The sequence below is a fragment of the Schistocerca gregaria genome, chromosome 4, assembly GCF_023897955.1.
Source record: "Schistocerca gregaria isolate iqSchGreg1 chromosome 4, iqSchGreg1.2, whole genome shotgun sequence".
NCBI lineage: Eukaryota > Metazoa > Arthropoda > Insecta > Orthoptera > Acrididae > Schistocerca > Schistocerca gregaria.
This window is the reverse complement of record NC_064923.1, coordinates 498,738,077-498,758,661: the sequence shown is the minus strand read 5'-3', so window position 1 is coordinate 498,758,661 and position 20,585 is coordinate 498,738,077. Positions and strand designations below refer to the sequence as shown.

The window sequence follows — 20,585 nt, the reverse complement described above, 5'->3', positions numbered from 1 at the left end:
AGTAATTATTTTGGTGTGACTTTTGCAGCTGAATTAATTTAACAGTTTAAATAAAATGATTTCCAGTTTTCTAAAAATTACTTCTAGCAACCAAATGACTGACATTTTTATAAAATGGTGGAATGATAAGCTCATTAAAATAAAGCATAATAAGTAACATTATGAAAGTAAATTTGTTTCTCAACAAAATCCCCATTGAGGTCAATGTATCTGGTCCAATGAGATCTTAAGATTTTTAATTCCCTCATAAAAGAAATTTATCTCCAATTCAGCACAATACTCGGTTATTACAGGGCTCTTCATGTGGAGAACTCTTCTTCCCTTGAAGCTAGTTTTTGATGTTACAAAATAGAAGAAGTTATCTGGGTCAAATACGAAGAATAGTGAAGGTGGGCAACTGTTTTGAAAGTAATAGTGGCCTTTTATTATTTCAATGGGCAACATGTGAGGAAGTACATTTTCCCTATGTAAGAGCACCTTTTTATGTTCTAATTTTGGTTGCTTTTGCTTCAACTTCTATAAAAATGGTCCAATAATGTTAATAATAGTCAGTCACTATTTTACCCTTTCTCTGTATAGATAATTTTAATGAGCCCAGGTAACTGTCCCCATCATTTATTTTGTTGACAAAGCAAGTTTCACATATTTCAGAGCACTCTAACTTTGAAACCAAACCATTACCACCAAAACATTATAACCAGAAGGCATTCTAATTATTCTTAAACATCTCCTAAATAATTTTTAAATTATCGTATTCAGGAACTTTTTGTTCACCAATGTAAAGCACCATTAAGCATTCAATCTCCATATACGAAACTTTATTTAATATATTATGTGCTTCCCTACCCTCTAACCAACTCCACCAGCTCAGACACCCACTTTCAATAATTGAGAATCAATCATTTAAATATACGACATTTAGGTTGAGTACGTTGTGAATATCTTTCAGCATGTCAGTCTCTGACTCTCACTGAATTTGGTTGGCATTCTCCATAAATGAGAAGCATATCGACATGTTCTTCAAAGGAATTCCTCATTCACATTTGCCTGATTCGACGTTACTAGTCATACCATTCCTATAAGTGTTGTACTGCAAATCTGTCGAATGGTGCTTACATGTCAATTGCACTTTAGATGGATATGCTGTATTTGGTTAATATTTACTATTTACACAATATATGAGAGAGAATTGTCAGAGCATGTGCTTTGATAACTGCTGATATCATAAGGAATACCACTCAATCCATAAGAAGAAGATTGCACCATTGCATTTATAGCAATGGTCATCACTTCGAACACCTCCTCTAAATGAACGTTCATGCCACCTTTGTGAGCTTCGTTGACCTTCAAAGACCTCACTGTTACACATCATTGGATTCATCTTGATAGCCGCTATCAGAAAATAAGTACCAAACTACAGCAGCCCAGTTAAAAAATCAAAGTTGACCTTCATATCTCTAAAGCGACCCCACTTAGCAACAAAAAATCGGTGTCATATTATTGCTCCCGTTGTCCCGTGCATATTCTGTTCCACATGCTTTTCAGCTCCTATCATTCTTTCAGAGCTATTCTTGGTGGCAATATTTAATGGAGTTTTGTCAAATGTTCATAGCCTAATGAACAGTGTGAAACTGACATTTTGGGGTATCAAACTGACCAGCAGGAAGTCTAGTTTTGCATAAAAATATTTAACTCCTTGAAATTACTAAGATTAATTAAGAAAAATGTAATCAGTTAATTGAGGAAAATTACATAATATATTTTTGTCCAAATTTTCATAGCAAAACGAAGCATCAGAAATGGACAAACTGGATATCAAACTGATCAGTGTGAGGTCTACGTTAGCAAAAAGAGATTTAGTTGCTTGAAAGCAATCAGGTTCATTACGAAAAACTTAATTTGTAATTTGAGGGAAAATTTAATTATTTCATCAACAGCTGCCGCTAACTATGTAAATGAAGTTTCAGAAGTTCATCTCTTCAGGGCATAACTGTTTTGCACAGAAAAGTTACATTGGTGTAGGAACTGTGGAATTATTTCTTTCATGTTGTGACAATAAAATAAAATATCAAATCACAACATACATTAAAATTTCTCAGCTCTCTCTTGATTTATAAACCTTAACAATAAGAGAATCCTTATTGATATTTAAATATATTTCATGCTTTCTGAACAAAACACAGAAAAATTGAAATAATGATCAAATATTTTGTGGAATGATTTGTCTAAAAGTAAGAAATAAGATAGATTAGAGAAACATCTGACACATTTCATTTCCTGTCACGATACTAAGCATCATTCAAAGGAGCGTCAAATCTTTCTCTAGTCTATTTACTTCTTATGTTTAGACAAATATTTATTTATTTATTTATTTGCATATTTATCTGTGTCATGGTTGCTATATTTTGATTAAATAGGTGGTCTGATTTGTATTTTCATGTTAAGTCTGCAACCATTTCCTTTTCTAAAATACTGGAGTTTCAGCTCTTGTCTTTCACGATTTTGTGACCTAGTTACTGCGTTATTTGATCTATGTATTTTCTATTGTGAACTGAATAACAGCATATGCAAAAAATATATTATAATAACGAATCACTGTCGACATATTTTGTGTTATAAAACTTAACACTTCACAATACCACTCCGAGCAACATTGCTACAACAGATATTCATGGGCAAAAATTTTTGACTGATAAAAAATCTTTAATACCTGCTGAAATATCTGAAGCTGTAACATTTTCCTCAAAAATGGTTGCATACTCATTGGCCGAGACTCAATAAATGCTTCAGGATCAAATGTTATCTTCTGGCCTTGCTGAAACTTTAATGCATCTCTATAGCCACCGATTAACTGGACAAGAGCTTTTAAGAAAGCTCGAGACACACCATCACCCAACAGAGCAGCTCGGTTTCGTAGTTGCCTCTTTAAAGAATTTACCTGGAACAAAAAAATTTAATTAACAGCTATCTTCACATTTAAAATAAAATTACTTCTATATGAATTTTACCTCAAATTCAAAATAAATATTTCCATACATTAATTACTGCCAACATACTTTTAAAGAACTGCTGATCCTTTATTTGATTTAAATTACAAACAATAAGACTAAGTTCTCACGAAGAAAGAAATATGCTGTATAAGCTGCAGATTAATGTCCTGCTCTAAATCAGTGTTTAGACTGCTGAACCACACTGGACTTTCAATTAGAGTGATGTACAAGGCAACAAATTCCTTTTATGTAAGATGGATTTCAAAGTGCAGAAACAATGAACAAGACCCATGAGTAAGTATATTGATTTTCAGCCAAACTTGAAGGATAGTAGGCCGCGTGATGTGGACTTCCTTGAGTCTGAGAGATTGCAGCTGCTGAGAATTTTATTAGTATGTGAGGAGATTACACAGTTCTTTTTTTTATGCAAAATGCTAATTGCTTGAATTCACTGCCATTCTTGTTGATGAAGTGAGGCTGTTAAATATGGGCTTTAAAATAGCAAGAGCTTTACATTACAAAGGAACTTACTGGTGCAAAATATGTTAGCGGAGTTTCCATGAATGGCAACCAACTCAGTGAATTACAATAGCTTCCTAAACAGCAGCTGTAAAAAAGAGAGAGAGAGAGAGAGAGAGAGAGAGAGAGAGAGAGAAAGAGAGAGAGAGAGAGAGAGGGAGGAATGATGTGATGGCATGGTCTGTTAGAAACAAAGAACGGGTTCAGGTTCAGGCTGAAGACGGTTGAGGAAGGAAACTGGCTTTGCTCTTTCAAATGATCTATTCCAGCATCCATCTTAAGCTATTTAGGGGAATCAACAAAAACCTATATCTAGGTGGACTGTCAGATTTAAGCTGCCACCACCCCAAGAATGAGTCCTATACCTTAATCACTGCACCAACACTCTCAGTAACTACAACTGCAGGAGACACTGGTATTGGGGCAAAGTGCTAACATGACAATTATCCTCGCCATTACATCATTGTGGAGTAAGTCAAACGGAACACAATGTGGAATATATATGACTTGAGACAGCATTCTCAGGACAGATGGTTAGTTTAATATTTCACCACAAAAGAAGTCACTACAGATTGGGTAAGAAACCACACTGGGAAAGGATTGGAAATGAAGCATGTGTGTAACTTGGCAAGGTTGGGGAAAAAAGTCAGTATTTTTGGGTAAGAATAATGATACAGGAATATCAATTTATAAAAGATTTTCAAAGCTTATGAGGTCACAGGAACGTAGAAAACTTACTATAATAATTATGAACACCTCACGAGTAACAATCATTGCTCTCCTACATGAACTTTGGTTTATTTACCCACAGTTATTTTTGAACATAAAGAAGGAAGGTAAGGACTTTCTGTACTTATGATGCCATTATAACAGGTGCGCAAACCTAGATTTGACAAAATAGGCGCAGGGAATCAGTTGTGTAATTTCCAAGGGAGCTATCCTAGCATTCACTTTCAATGATTTAGGGAAACATGAGAAAACCTAACTCTAGATGGTTAGACTGACATTTGAACCCCATTCCACTCAAATTAAAGTATAATGACTTCCTGCTAATAAGTTCAGCACTTCTTCACATAGCTCCCAAATCTGAACATTTTATTGATACTGAACTATTTTAAGAGTGATATAGTTTACCATTATTAAGTTATTTAATAAAATATGGTCTCTTATTTCAAGCTTGTGTAGGTTATTTAAATAGCCTAAACATATGACTAAATATTTATTATAATTAAAAACAAAGATTCCAAGACTTACCAAAAGGGAAAGCGCCGGTAGACAGGCACAATAAAATAACACACAAATACACACAAAATTACGAGCTTTCGCAACCGGCGGTTGCTTCGTCAGGAAGGAGGGAGGAGAAGGAAAGATGAAAGGATGTGGGTTTTAAGAGAGAGGGTAAGGAGCCATTCCAATCCCGGGAGCAGAAAGACTTACCTCAGGGGGAAAAAAGGATAGGTATATGCGCGCGCCCGCCCGCCCGCCCGCACACACACACACACACACACACACACACACACACACACACACACACACACACACACACACATCCATCCATCCATCCATCCATCCATCCATCCATCCATCCATATGTATATGTATGGATGGGTGTGTGTGGGTGTGTGTGTGTGTGTGTGTGTGTGTGTGTGTGTGTGTGTGTGTGTGTGTACGGGCGCAAGCACGACCTATCCTTTTCCCCCCCCTAAGGTAAGTCTTTCCGCTCCCGGGATTGGAATGGCTCCTTAAGGTCTCTCTTAAAACCCACATCCTATCATCTTTCCTTCTCCTTCCCTCTTTCCTGACGAAGCAACCGCCGGTTGCGAAAGCTCGTAATTTTGTGTGTGTGTTTGTATGTTATTTTATTGTGCCTGTCTACCGGCGCTTTCCCGCTTGGTAAGTCTTGGAATCTTTGTTTTTAATATATTTTTCCATGTGGAAGTTTCTTTCTATTTTATTTATTATAATTCTTATTCATGCTTTTCCCGTGAGGCAAAAATACCGTAGGAAGATATGATTGCATCTGAGCGAGCAAACAGAAAACTGAAAGCTATACTATCAATTTTTATGTGCCTCAATTTTTGTTTTTGTTTTCACCAATCTCTGTGTCTATCAATTTTTTGAGCCGATGTGATAAAGTTGTATGTACTAGCACTCTCCCAATACTGTGTTAATTAGGAATTATAATGTGCGGAACCAACACATTTTCATTCTCATAGTGAGCTATATCCTAATCTCCACATCCCAATGTGATGAGAACTTGCATTTTTAACTTTACCTTTTCAGAGAAGACGTCAACACTAAGAGAGAATAGCTGATGCAGCCACACCGACACTGATAAGCATCTTTGGGGAGCAAGGCAAATATCAAGCTGTACACCAAAACTCAAAGGAATTAATTTTCCATCAGTGTTGTAATAATTTAAAATAATTATATAATTTTCAAATTTTCTATTTCACTTATTGTTGTCATTCTCTATTTCATGAATAGGATATTACATTATTGCAACAACGATGGAAATCACATGAAGTTCAAAAGATTAAACACAATCAATTACAGAATTAATTCCGCAAGGAGGGAAAAAGCCAATGAAAGATGGGAAAATTCATGATCCACTGCATGCATGTATGACTGCGCTTAGTAGCATCTCTGCCAACAGTGATTGTATTACCTTTCCTCATCCAATTCCCAGATTGAAGCGTTCTCTTAAAATACATAGACATTTGGATGGAAAATTAATTTTAGGGAGAGAAATGTGTACATACAATTGAGTTAAGCTGACAATGTATTTTGATATATGTTAGAGAGGCACCACTGAATAAGTTCTGTAGTGGAACCTACATTGTTACAAACAGAATATTTCATTTTCAAAAGTATTCATTTTGTCATTTTGTAAAATCATCAAAAAATGAGTACACAAGATAGGCACGTTGTTGCCAGTCCACTGCTGGATAGCCAGGCACAAGATGTGCTGACATGGACATAGAACACACAAAATCGAAACTGAAAATCTTGATCGCAATGACAATGAACAATTACATTTTTCAATTAACATGGACACATGATAGTAACATCGTCATCTGAAATGATACGATGATGACAGGAAATGAGACAGAGTCATAATTTTCTACAGGGAGTATTCTTTTTCCCCTGATGAAAATGTAATGCGTAACAGCATGGACTCATTAAATCATTCTTTGCCTGCCACACTTACACCCAATGCAAATGTTATTGGACAGAGTGCATTGCACACACCAGAAACCCTGATCATGAGGCAAATGTTATAAACATTATTTAAAAAAGCTTCTCTGATTTCAATAATAGGTTTAAGAAAGAGCAAAAACAAGCACTCAAAGTATTGACAAAAAATTTAATGATTTTTCAAAACAACAAAGAGAAAAATTTAATGATTTTTACAAAATAATAGACAGATACACAAAAGGAATTACTTCAACAGCAAAAGAAAACTCTTGATGCTTTCAGAATCGACAAAACACAATAGTTCAATGACTTGGCAAAAGATTTGCATGCTGATCTTTCAAATGAAGTATCGGATACACTTTTTAAGTACGGGGAAAGATTTTATTTGTCACAAGATACAAATAATTAAAACCCAAAAAGTGTAGTCAATAGGGGAGACACAAGAACACTTCACAGAAAAGATGATGGACATATCTGATGACAAAAATGCAGCAGCAGCTGTTACAATTGTGCCATAATTTGCAATCGCAGGTACCGTTGATGGGTTGCAAACAGCGTACAAAAGTCAACCTGAACAGGTGTAAGGCCTGTCACTGCAACTAGGTAGCACAAGTTTTAACTACATTGTTCATGAGAAAGGAGCAAGAAAGGATAGATAAAGACTTTATGGAAATAAACGACACAGCTGAGGCTGGTATTCTAGACCAAGGCAGTAACCAGATGCAGAAGGTAGTCCAGAAACATAAGTGTTATATGGGACTACTGTCCTTGTCACATGGAGGTATTCAGAATTCGATCAGATATGTCAAAACAATGCCATACCGACAGTGGACACTACTGCATGCTTTCTACTTTGCTCATGGATCAAGGCTTATTATGACAAAGGCAGTTTTCGATTTTTTCTTCCGAAGATAAGCGAACAAACCCAGTCATGTTCATAAGAGCCTTCCAGAATGTTTTGCCATGGAACTGGACCAAAGTGCGGTAGGTTATACATGGGGGTGACATCTTGCTGTGGGGTCACTGACATGGCAGAAAAATGTCACACCCATGATCAATTTGAAAGGCATTCCCAGACAAGTTCTGGTCCACTGCAATAAAAGACAGACTGAGGCACAGGGTATTTAGCACTGTGCCATTCAACAGTAAACACAGAGGGCTCATGACATACTTCAAGAAGTATTTAAATAATACCCATTACTGGACAAACCCAACATTACACATAGCTATACTGAAAGTTCTGAAAAGCCAGCTACCAGCTAATGTATGTGAGCAATTAACAGCCACTCCTGAGCAAGCTACAGAGAATTTCCTTCCAGTTTTTGATTCCATTGATCTACAAAGAGAGACCAGTGCAACCACAAAATGACTGTGTGCAGGCAGACCCCATATGAACTAATGAACAACATAGTGGGAATGGCAATAACAACCAATGTGTTTGTGTTTGACAGTCAAATCTCCCTCACAGCAATATCAACAGAAACAAACAGAAATTCAAGTAAGGATATAAAAATAACCAAAGACAGAATTTCAATTGGACAGGATTTACATCAGACAGGATTTAATGGCCAGAGAGGTTACAGTCAGCAAGCGAACAATGCGCTGTCGACCAGGAGCAATGACACGCAGACGGCAACTGGCTAGAGCCTAGTGCAACCGGGCAACAAAATAATCAGCCACCACCTGACTGTAATCTGTACAATCAAAATTACATTTCAAATAGCACCCAGGGACAGCAAAATTTCGAATCAAGAACTGCTCAAGATACTAAATGACGAAACCAGGCACATAATATGCATAGAGATGATGTTACCCCTAACATGGTGATCAGTACTCAGTTCAATTCAGAACACTCTAACCAGTCTTGATAGGCCCCCAAACAATGAACAGTAACAGGGGTGTGGGTATGGAACTCATTAACAACTGTTTTCTTAGATACTAGAAATGTGAGGATATCAAAGCCAGCCTGTGACATGAAGATATTACTAACTGTTTAGATGAAAATGAAGACAGAGTACAGACAGTAATCAATGCACAAATATATGATTTAATGGTACCCATACTACTGGACACTGGAGCTACCATGAATATAATTTCACAGGGTCTGTTTGATCAGTTACAAAAATGAGGACACCTACTGACGCTTCCAGTCCAAAATTGTAAAATACAAACAGTTGTAGGAGGTAAGTCTAAAGGCATAAACTTGCAGGCATGGATTCCTGCTCAAATTAATAGCTTCTCTATACAATGCACTTTACTAGTAGTACACTGCCTTATCAGCCTGGACACTTTTAGGAAGTATCAACTACATATTGACGTTCGTAAGGGGAAGTGTCATTTCGTTGTGAACAACCAACAACATTCAGTAGACTTTAGTCAAGTCAAACACCACAGGAAGAAAACAAAAACTCACTGCAGACCTTTGAATAAAATTCTTCTATTCTACCATCATGCTTGTAAACACACAGGGAATTGAGCAATCACAGAAAGAGGAAATAAGCCCTGATATCATGCACGGCAGGGTAAATGAGTCAGCGCGCCTTATGGAAGAACAAAAGGAAGAGCTGCTGGAGTTTTAATACCTTATGTACATGTTTTTGAAAAATGTACTGGCATAATCAACAGATACAAATACAAAATGGAGGTGTACCCATACGAAACCTTCTGCTTTTCGTCTACCCCAATCCATGGGCCAAGGAGGAGGCTTTGAGGAAAGAGATCAATAGAATGTTCAACTGGGAAATAATACAACCATCCTTATCTATATACTGCAGCCACACTTTGGCCATCAGCAAATCAGATGGTAGGCTCCATCCCATGCTCGACACATTAGGAATAAATAAAATTATTGTGCCTGTCATGATGCGGTCTCACAACCTGGAAGAATGACTTCTAAAATTCCATAACATTAAATACCTCGCCATAATAGATCTGGGAGCCTCGTCCTGGCAAATTGCACTACAAGAAGATAATTTTAAGAACACTGCCTTTGAATGTGGGGGCAGACGCTATGAGTTCTGCGTTCTTTCTTTTGGTTTAAGTGTCAGTGCAGGCATATTTATTTCTGCTTTAGATTGAATCTTCGGACCCAAACTGTTAAGTAGTCACTGTGTATGTTGATAGTTTACGGAATACTACCCCAGGCAGTCAGAACACTTAAGCCTCTTGGCTCAAGTCTAGTACAGGCTTCCAGAAAACAGTCACAGCCAACCTAATAAAGTCACATTTTTGTAAGGAAATGATTAAATTCCTTGGACACATAATATCACCTCAAGACATACTTCCAGACTCTAAACAGCACAGTGCTATCAGACCCTGCCCTGTACCTCAAAATAAGAAGCAATTGAAGGCATATCTTGGTTTAGTATCTTTCTTCAGAAAATTTATACCACAGCAGCTTTTAAACAGTAATGCTCTATTGAATCTTCTGCAGAAGAACCATCCCTGGTTATGTACCAAGTGATGTCACACTGATTTTCACAACATTAAAGCTGCACATTGGAATGCCAACATCTTACATCATCCTGACATGACCTGGGATTTTTGTCTGTGTACACATACGTCTTCTCAATAGCTGGGCACTTCTTGACTCCAAATCACTGGCACGAATGGGGAGCTTATCCCCAAGGCAATTAGTTTCACTTGTAGGACCCCATCTGAAGCTGAACAAGCATATTCTGTGACCGAATTGGAAGCTCTTACGCAAATAAGGGCATTCAAAAAGTTTGAATATTACCTGTGGGGAAAGCATACCAAGATGTATTGTGACCATCAGTCTTTGTCCATTCGTCTCGCCTGTAAACTCCAACACAGGAGAATCGCTACGTGGCATTTGTATTTACAGGAATTTGATTTTGAAATTGTGTATATCAAATGTAATCAAAACATAATTGCTGATTTCTTATGGAAGGTTCCACAGGGCTAGACAAATTCTTGGAATTTGTGGAGAACAATTCAGAAATCAGGGTTTTGTTGATGAAAGATAAAACAAAACAGACACATTATGTTAGGATGTGTAAAAGCATAGAGCAACTACAGTGGAAGGATCTCAGATGGCAAAAGGTAAGACTAAAACTGCTGCAGAGCAATGATGACAGGCTGAAACAATTTTTTATGATTTACCAAGGTGTATTGTTCCACCGACACCACGCAGAGCAGAACCAGTGGTATGTTTGTTTACCAAAGGATCATGTTAATGACTTTCTACATCTATATCCATACTCCGCAAGCCACCTGACGGTGTGTGGCGGAGAGTACCCTGAGTACCTCTATCGGTTCTCCCTTATGTTCCAGTCTCGTATTGTTCGTGGAAAGAAGGATAGTCGGTATGCCTCTGTGTGGGCTCTAATCTCTCTGATTTTATCCTCGTGATCTCTTCGCAGGATATACATAGGAGGGAGCAATATACTGCTTGACTCCTCGGTGAAGGTATGTTCTCGAAACTTCAACAAAAGCCCGTACCGAGCTACTGAGCGTCTCTCCTGCGGAGTCTTCCACTGGAGTTTATCTATCATCTCCGTAATGCTTTCGCGATTACTAAATGCTCCTTTAACGAAGCGCACTGCTCTCCGTTGGATCTTCTCTATTTCTTCTATCAACCCTATCTGGTACAGATCCTACACTGCTGAGCAATATTCAAGCAGTGGGCGAACAAGCGTACTGTAACCTACTTCCTTTGTTTTTGGATTGCATTTCCTTAGGATTCTTCCAATGAATCTCAGTCTGGCATCTGCTTTACCGACGATCACCTTTATATGATCATTCTATTTTAAATCACTCCTAATGCGTACTCCCCTATAATTTATGGAATTAACTGCTTCCAGTTTCTCACCTGCTATATTGTAGCTAAATGATATGGGATCTTTCTTTCTATGTATTCGCAGCACAATACACTTGTCCACATTGAGATTCAATTGCCATTCCCTGCACCATGCGTCAGTTCGCTGCAGATCCTCCTGCATTTCAGTACAATTTTCCATTGTTACAACCTCTCAATATACCACAGCATCATCCGCAAAAACCCTCAGTGAACTTCCTATGTCATCCACAAGGTTATTTATGTATATTGTGAATAGCAACGGTCCTACGACACTCCCTTGCAGCACACCTGAAATCACTCTTACTTCGGAAGACTTCTCTCCACTGAGAATGACATGCTGCGTTCTGTTATCTAAGAACTCTTCAATCCAATCACACAATTGGTCTGATAGTCCATATGCTCTTACTTTGTTCATTTATACAACACACAGGGTTTTGGGGACACTAAGGTGTCTCCAAATTCCTTAGTAAGAAGAGCACTTACTCTTACAACTCAAAAAGATGAAACGTTTTGTGGTGTCCCCAAATGCCTTAGTAAGAAGAGCACTTACTCTTACTACTCAAATTTAAGATGAAAAGTTTTGCAGGTAATAGAGAAATGTGTTGTGTGTCAGAAGGCTAAGCATACAAATAAGTCAAAACTAATTGAACTACACCCAGTATTGCCTAAAAGACACTTGGAGATAGTTTCCTTGCACACAACTGTATCATATCCACAAGGGAAAGGACATGTAAGATATATTGTTGCTTTGAACAATGTTTTCTCCAAATATGTCAAAATGTATATTGTATGGTCAGTGACTGTGAGCATAATAATTAGAAGAATTGCAATGGTTTATCTACCTAGAGCAGCCAAGTCAGAAATACGGACGACAGACAACATATCAAACTTTACAGGCAACCCTTGGAAAGAGCTTATGAACACTCACAATATTAAACATATACTTGTTTCCAGGCTTCACATAGTAACATGTCCCGTATAGAGCATACTTAAGGAATTTAACAGATTTATCCAAATTTACATCCCTCACAAACATGCAAAGTGGATCGAATACATTATCCCAATCCAGCAGGTTGGGAATCTCCCACATAACTCAACAGGCTTTACACCTAGGAATTGCTGTTTGACAAAAGTCAAGTAGACGTTTGAGGAAAAACCCCTACCCAAGGTTCCTAGGAAGGAATTATCACATGAGGAGAAAATACGTTAGCGATGAACAAAATGCAAGATACAGAAACAACTGTATGACAAGAAATTAGGACAATTACTACTCATCAGGACTAATCCAAAATCAACAGAGTATGGTAAGTTGAGTCACAAGCAGCAACTGCTGTACACAGGGACATTTTTATATCAAAAATTCTTCACCCGGGAGCCTATAAGTTAGTACACTTAACCAGTGGTAACGAAACAGGGCTCCACACAAAAAAAGATTAACATGAATATATGCACTAAACATTTGACCCTGATTAAGCATCGCTTGGAGCAATGTATTTAAGTGTATATAAGATGTGACATACAGTTCAGTTGAGTATAATTATTACGACTGATGTTTAGTATTAAGGAACGATTTCATTTTGCCTATTTCACATGTGTGTTGCCTTATTAGGATGCAAGTTTTAATTATGTAAGATTTTCATTTTATCTTTACAAGCCAGAGAAGCTCAGAAAACGTTACTCTCGCTGAGCATGAGAAATTATTTAATTTGACTCTGTACTGTTTTAAACACACAGTAGGTGTGCTATTGAGATGCAGCACATGGAAGTGGCGAAGTGATGTGATGACAGAACTACGCATGCGCAGTAGCTAGCTTTAAGGTTGACAACCTCCACACATGCACACAGTGCAGATTAAGCCGCCACACCACCACTGGGCGATGATTTTAGCTTAGCAAAGAAACTTCAAGGAATCTACACTTTATAATAAGGGTTGACTACTACAGAAATAAAATGTCTACGCTACAGAACTAAACTAAGATCAAGAAATTAGGACGAATTAAGTGAAGGAATATATATAAAGAGTAAGAAGTCAACACAATCTACATAAAACTAGCTACACATTAAGATATTATTTACAAGCTATTTACATTTGTACAAGTGGCTACCTACATGAGGAATGAAGGATATAAACTAAGCCTTGAATATACTATGAGAGAGAAGATTATGCAATGCCTACGACAATACGTTTATTTTCAGGTGCAAAAAGGTAAGTCAAAATGACAACCACAATATAAACGTGGACTCTTACAGCTCATAAAAAAACTGATAAAGAGTGAACCACGTAGTTATAGAGATTGAATATATAGATATTGAAAGTGTGATCCATTAGAAGTGAGCGAGTAACTATGCACTTAATTTTAAGCTAGTATTTAAGTGTTTTTCCCGTAAGCGATGCAGAGTCATAACCTGTGTAAAGCAGGGAACACAATAGCTAGGTGTTTGGAACCAAAGCTTAAGGGCCGCAACAAAAATAGATAATTATATGTGTACAAATATGTGTGAGTGTGAGGGTGTAAATGTGTGTAAGAAAAAGCTACAGTATGCCAGATGTATGAAAAGGCTGGACTTAGGTGCTAGACTACCAAAGGAAAAGGGGTCAGACCAAGCATTACAAGTCCATGTGACTGAAAAGAGTTCCAAGCAATAGTCGTTACAGTACATTTGCACATTAACACAATTTGTCTCAACATTGTTTTACACTTATTCATTGGCATAATTCTTGTAGAGGCATATTCAAGCAGAACAGAATGCACAAGAATGATATCACATAGCGAAAGGAAGTATAAGTCCCCAACACTGAAGTACACTGTTTACACTTTCATAACACAATTTTGTATTGTCAGAACATATCAATAGATAGTAAACATGACGAAAGTGGATTAACATGAGTAAATAGTGATGAAATGATCTGCTCAATAGTTCTCTCATGATGAACAAAGGATTGAAGAAGTAGAGAAAAACGAATGTTTCTTCCTGTCCATGGCATTTTCTATAGACCAGTAGATACATACTAGTAAATTTTTCAGAGGCTTAGCTAAACTTAATTATGTAGGCTTATTGTGATTTCATATTATGAAGCTTTCTTACCTCAGCACTTGTAACGATTGATACTCATGTCAGATGTGATGTATGAACACAAAACTGATGCATGTCATGTGATAATGCTGAATGCAAATATTTTGCCGATACTGAAAAATGAGATTGAAAAAATGACAACCTGTGTAATGTTAAAGTAAGATGAGACTATGAATAAAGATCGTTCACAAATGAATGTTTGAAAGGGTAATGTCTGAGAGCGAAGTGTGATAAAAACGATACAAAAAACTGAAAGATGTTACGTGATGTAAAATCACAGGAAATGTATGTAATATTATCTGTCTTTTATGTACAATTTCTGTACAATGTTTATGTAAATTTTTGTACAATATTTATGTAAAGAAATGGAAATGTATTTGCACAGAGTAATAAATATGCAAACCTGGCATGTCAATATATTTTTAAATGTTAATACTTAGGTTACCATAACAATGATGAAATGAAAAAACTATGTATACATTGCAGTGAAAAACTAAATGTTTTCCAGTACCACGTACATGAACAAAACTGTAAATGTGGTACGAACATTTTGTGAAGATCTGAAACCTGTAATTCCATGTGTTCCCATAAAAAAAACATATGCCAGTGATGGGCAGTAATGAACATTTATATCCTAGGTAGACTAATATCGACAAGACATTATACCACAGAGAGGGTACGGAAACGAATAAAGCCGTAGTAGACTTATCTTGAATCCATTCAAGTGTCTTCGGGATGCTGATAGAGTGAGCCTGGTCCAGCCACTGAAACATGTGGATTAGGGCAGGAACAAATGCCTGGGCTGTAAATGATGAACCTCCTCGTCAAAGCATCAATGTTTCTACTATGCATAAGCCTCAGCACACAACATTGCAGCAATGGGACGAACACTTTTATTGACTTCAAACAAATAAATGAAATTGTAGCACACCCATGGACAACTCAACTAAACTATAGTGCTAACAAACAAATGCTTGTGCAGTATGTGTCACGAGAAGTGCATGTGTTGGACAATGTCACAATAGCAGTGGTTAGATTCCAATAATCAAACTACAGACTTCGAATTCAAATGCGCCTGTTGATGCAACTCTAAAAATTTTTTTAGAAAGTACAAGAAAGGTGCAAATAACGTAATGTACTACCACTGTATACTGACGTACACTGATATGGAGCATGCCAGTATACAGGGTGGGCAGGAGCTACACGTATAAATAAATATTTGTAATGACTCTCATTTACACTGTTCCCATGCAGCAAACAACAAAGATATCGTAGGGAGGTATGATCATATCTGAGAAAACTAAGAGAAAATTGAAAGCTATACTATATATTTTTTTTTTTAAGTGTGTCATATTTTTCCACCAATCAAGATGTCTGTCGGGTTTTGAGCTGATGTGAGGAAGATGTATGTACTTGCACTCTCTCAATATCATGTTAAAAGTTATAACATGCAGAAGTCGCAAGCCTTCATTCTCCTACTGAGCTATGACCTAATCTCCACATCCCAATGCAAAGAGAATATGCATTTTCAAATTGACCTTTTCAGAGAAGAAGTCAACACAAGGAAACAATAGCCAATGCAGCTATGCCGGCATTGTTGCAGATCGTTAGGGACATGAGGCAAATATCAAGCCCTACACAAATCTATAAGAATTTAACCTTCCACTAATGTTACAGAACTGCCCAACATTTCTTATACCGCATGCACCCGTATCTGCATGTGTTTTTGGACTTACAATTTCTGGCGCAGCTGAATGTGCATTAGAGTAACATCATCAGTTCTGAACAATTCATATTACGTCTCCCCTTACCGACTGTATGCTTTCCTTTTTTTGAATGCTAGTCAAAGTTTTAATTATCCCTTTGAATAATTTAAATTATGAAATTAATTGTTTCTTTGTTTGCAGGGACATGTCTGCAGTCCTGGTAGACGTTGCAATTGGCTGGTTGGTTGATATAATGATTAAAGGAATGAAGCTATGAGGTGATGAGCCCTTCCTAGCTGGAACAGGCAAGTCGACAAAACCACACACCAAAGAAGGACCTTATGCACACAACCCAAGGAAAGAAAACTCCAAGGTCTACCAAAAGTGAATAAAGTTGAGATAAAGGAACAAGGAAGAACAAAAGGGGGGGAAAGCTGGGGGAGGTATCAGCGGGGACAAGAAAGGTGAAAGAGGTGCCCATTCAGGGAGCAGATGGAGGCCATCAAAGGTTGAAGATGTGATGATGGACACATCCTCGCCACTTACCAGAGGCACCCCACCCAATAACACCCAGAAAAGATTGGTGTCGCAGACAGGGCGAGACAAGCACAGGGAAACTGAGGAGGAACACCAAGTCAAACAGAACATGCAAAAAGGGGAATGAAGAGCAAAAGAATGGGTAAGGCAAGAGCAGGGGCAGAACACCAGGCCCAAGTAGCTGCTGCCTCTTCGGCATAGAGGAGACAATAGGCCATCCTGCCAACCCCTCACTGGACCAATAATGTTAAGTTGCCCTCACTTAGAGAGAATGGTCAAAAACTCCTTCATGAATAAACTGCAAAATCAGATCAGCTGCTGGGCCATTGTCCACTAACACAAGGGGTAACACATCTGGAAGATTAAGAGTCTGCCATAGGGCAGTCCCGGGTGATGTGGAGCTGGTAAAGGGCGATGGTGTCCTTGTGAGAGCCTGCATGGAGGACCTCTACAAAGGTTGGTTGGTTTGAGGGGGTTGAAGGGACCAGACTGCGATGGTCATCAGTCCCTTTTTCCAAAAAACTAAAATCAGCCACAGAGAATTAAAAAACGACCAACAGGAAAGACGGCAGACGACACAGGACAAGAAATACTCCGACAAAGATCAGACAAAACAAATTGAAATCACATCGAGTGTGACGGTGTTTGGCCGACCATAGAGAAAAAAAGGAAAAGCCAACCACCAAGAACACATTAAAAACTCAGTTTAAAATCAGAGGCCAAAAGCAAGAATCAACATTAAAAACAAACACTCAGATTAAATTATAAAAAACCCCTGCTCGAATAAAACTTAAAACTAAGCTAGACATAACATTGTCGTCAGTTAAAAGGGCAGGGAGCATATCAGGCAGCCCAAACGTCATGGTCTTCATCACCCGTAGTTTGTTCAGCAAATCCAGAGTATGCTATTCCGTATTCCAGATCCTTAGAACTTTATGCGTAATACTGACTGAAGGTCTGATTCTGGAATACTGATCTCAAGATGTGGTTTGCCAGCCACCAATTTGGTCAGCCTGCCAGTGAGTTCATTCCCCAGGAAACCTACGTGATTTGGGGTTCAGACAAAACCCACTGAGAATCCCCATTGTTTGAGGGCAAAAAGGGAATACCAGATAGTCAGAACCAAGGGATCGTGAGGGTACCATTGGTCATAAGATTGTAAACTGCTCAAGGATTTGCTACCAATGGGGAAGGACTAACTGGTGCAGGAGCAGATATGCTCAAGAGCATGAGAGATAATTACCAACTATGCAGTGAAAACACTGCAGCCATCCAGTAAGGAGCGGAGTTCATTACATCCCACACAAAGGCAAATAAAGCCAGCATGAACATCAGTCACTGAGCCATCAGTATGGACTACTACTAAACCAAAACATGTGCCAAGAATGGAGAAGAATTGGTGGCAGAGAACCTTGGGGTGGGCTGAATCTTTTGGACTTTCTGTTAGGTCAAGACGCGAGCTGTGGATGAAGGATGCATCACGGAGGTCTACATGTGTGGGCCGAGAGAAGATGTGGTAAAGGGAAAAGCCAGAGTTCAGAAAAAAGGGACCAGATGTGCATGGTGATCATAAACCCAGACCTGGGTCACTGTTGTGGGCGATGGATCTCCATATCTGGAAAGAGGAGATGGTAGTTCATGTGCTCTGGGGAGTAGCAGATGTGGTAACACATAATCAACAGTTGTTGACCAGAACCCACAATGAAGGAACTCCAGTCTCTACTCAGAGGCTGATCACGGGGCTTCTTTGGAAGGCACCAGTTGCCAGTCATACTCCACAATGGTGTATCAGGTCGAATGTGAGACTCCCGTAATCTACACGGGACTGGACCAATGCTTTGTACAGCCATACCAGAGTAGAGCAGTCCGTGCCCCAGCTTGTGTTGCTGAGACATGGACTGTACAGAAATGGCAGATATGCATTACATAGATCTTGGCAGCCAAAAAATGGAACTCATGAGTGGCAGCCCAAGATTGTGCTCACTGTATTGCTCCCTGGAGTCTGCATTCAGCAACGCCAATTACTGACGAACAAAAATAAATACAAAAATCATCAGCACACAGGTGAATACCATAGGCCCCAGTGTCTTCACATCACTCATAGCCACTGAAAAGAGAGGGACACTCAAAACAGAACCCTGCTCTACCCCATTCTCCTGCAAACAGGAGGTGCTATGCAAAATGCCAACTTGTACCTGCAACTCTGGATAAAAATTGGAAGTGGGCCACGGAGGTCCCAAGCATATAATATGGCAAGGATGCAGTGGCACCACATGGTGTCTTATGCTTTTTGCAGAATGAAAAAGATTGCAAAAAGGTATTGAAGTTGGCCAAAAACCATTCAGATAGACTCCCGGTGGACTTAAATATCTGCAGTAGAGCGACCAACCTGGGTCAAAGCCCAAAGATTCCAGGATTCAAGGGTCCAATACGACCTTCTAATACTTTCGAGTAACTTGCACCGGAGACTGGTGAATCTCATTGGACAACAGCTGTCCATCTGAAAAGAGAGTTTACCCAATTTTGGATCTGGAATAATGACAGTGCCTTGCCCTTGGGAAGACAATTTTCCCTCGCACCAGATATGGTTAAAAAGGGCAACTGTATGATGCTGGCTAACAGCCGATAAGTGCAGAAGTGTTTGATTGTGCACCCAGTCCGAACCAGGAGCAGTGTCAAGGTAGAGAGCAAGGGCACTGACAAATTCCCACACTCACTAAACGTGGTATTATAAGACTCCAGGCAGTGGGGAATGAAACACAAGGGGAGTCATTCCAGATGGTACCCGAGAAGAAGAATCCAGGTGAAAGGGAAGCGATGCTGAGGCCTAAGCGATATACTGAGCAAGATGCTCAGCGATACAGTCTGGGCTAGTGAAGATAACACCATTCAGGGAAATTCCCAGGATGCCTCTGTACGACGACAGTGGCTGATTCTCTCTCTCTCTCTCTCTCTCTCTCTCTCTCTCTCTCTCTCTCTCTCTCTCTCTCTCTCTCTCTCTCTCTTTCCTTTCTTTTGTGTGTGTGTGTGTGTGTGTGTGTGTGTGTGTGTGTGTGTGTGTGTGTGTGTGTGTGTGTGTCTTTTACGGTTTTGGGGCGCAAAACTGCTATGGTCATAAGCGCCCACTTTGTGGCTTAGTGAAGGGTAAAAATCAAATTTCAAATAAGCAGCAATGCGAGAGAAACTCAAGGAGAGAAACTAAAAACGAAAGGAAATCTTAGGCAAGTGCTATTGAAAGTGGGTTGTTTTCCCCTAAAAAGAGCTTCAAATGACCAATACCATCTCACTGACACTGATAACCTCAAGGACGCGATCGACTGAGCGCAAGGAGTATCGCCACTCAAAAGATGTTGATGGCTAAAAAGACAGTGCCCTATCTGGAGTCCTCCCGACAATGATGCAGAGAGGAAGAGGTCCAAGCACAGGCAAGAGGTTTGATGTCACAAAATTAATTATTGGGAAGTGCAGCCAAATGTGTGTGCCATAAAAGAGCAACACAACGACATAAAACACTCTAGATTGGCAAAGCAAAGCTGCTATATTTGCTGCCTTAATTCCGCAGATATCAACAAGCCCTGGGAACCACAGGAATGCCACAGATATGCCACCCAAGTGGAGCATGTGGAGACAGTCCTGAATCCAGCGGACCACAGGATGGACGGGATAAAGAGCCTGGAGGTTGAGAAGAGAGCCGAGTGAATCCAAGCATATAATATACCGCATCCACTTATGGTGATGGAT

At 38.9% G+C, this 20,585-nt stretch overlaps 1 protein-coding gene across 2 annotated transcripts in view; it reads right to left on the bottom strand.

Annotated features, from left to right (window-relative positions):
• Positions 1-20,585, bottom strand: part of LOC126268180 (DENN domain-containing protein 1A-like) — a 257,983-nt gene that overhangs the window by 128,491 nt on the left and 108,907 nt on the right. For both annotated transcript variants that reach the window (XM_049973781.1, XM_049973782.1), the window contains exon 8: positions 2,711-2,938. In XM_049973781.1, the coding sequence (XP_049829738.1) occupies positions 2,711-2,938 (228 nt within the window). The remainder of the gene's footprint in view (positions 1-2,710; positions 2,939-20,585) is intronic.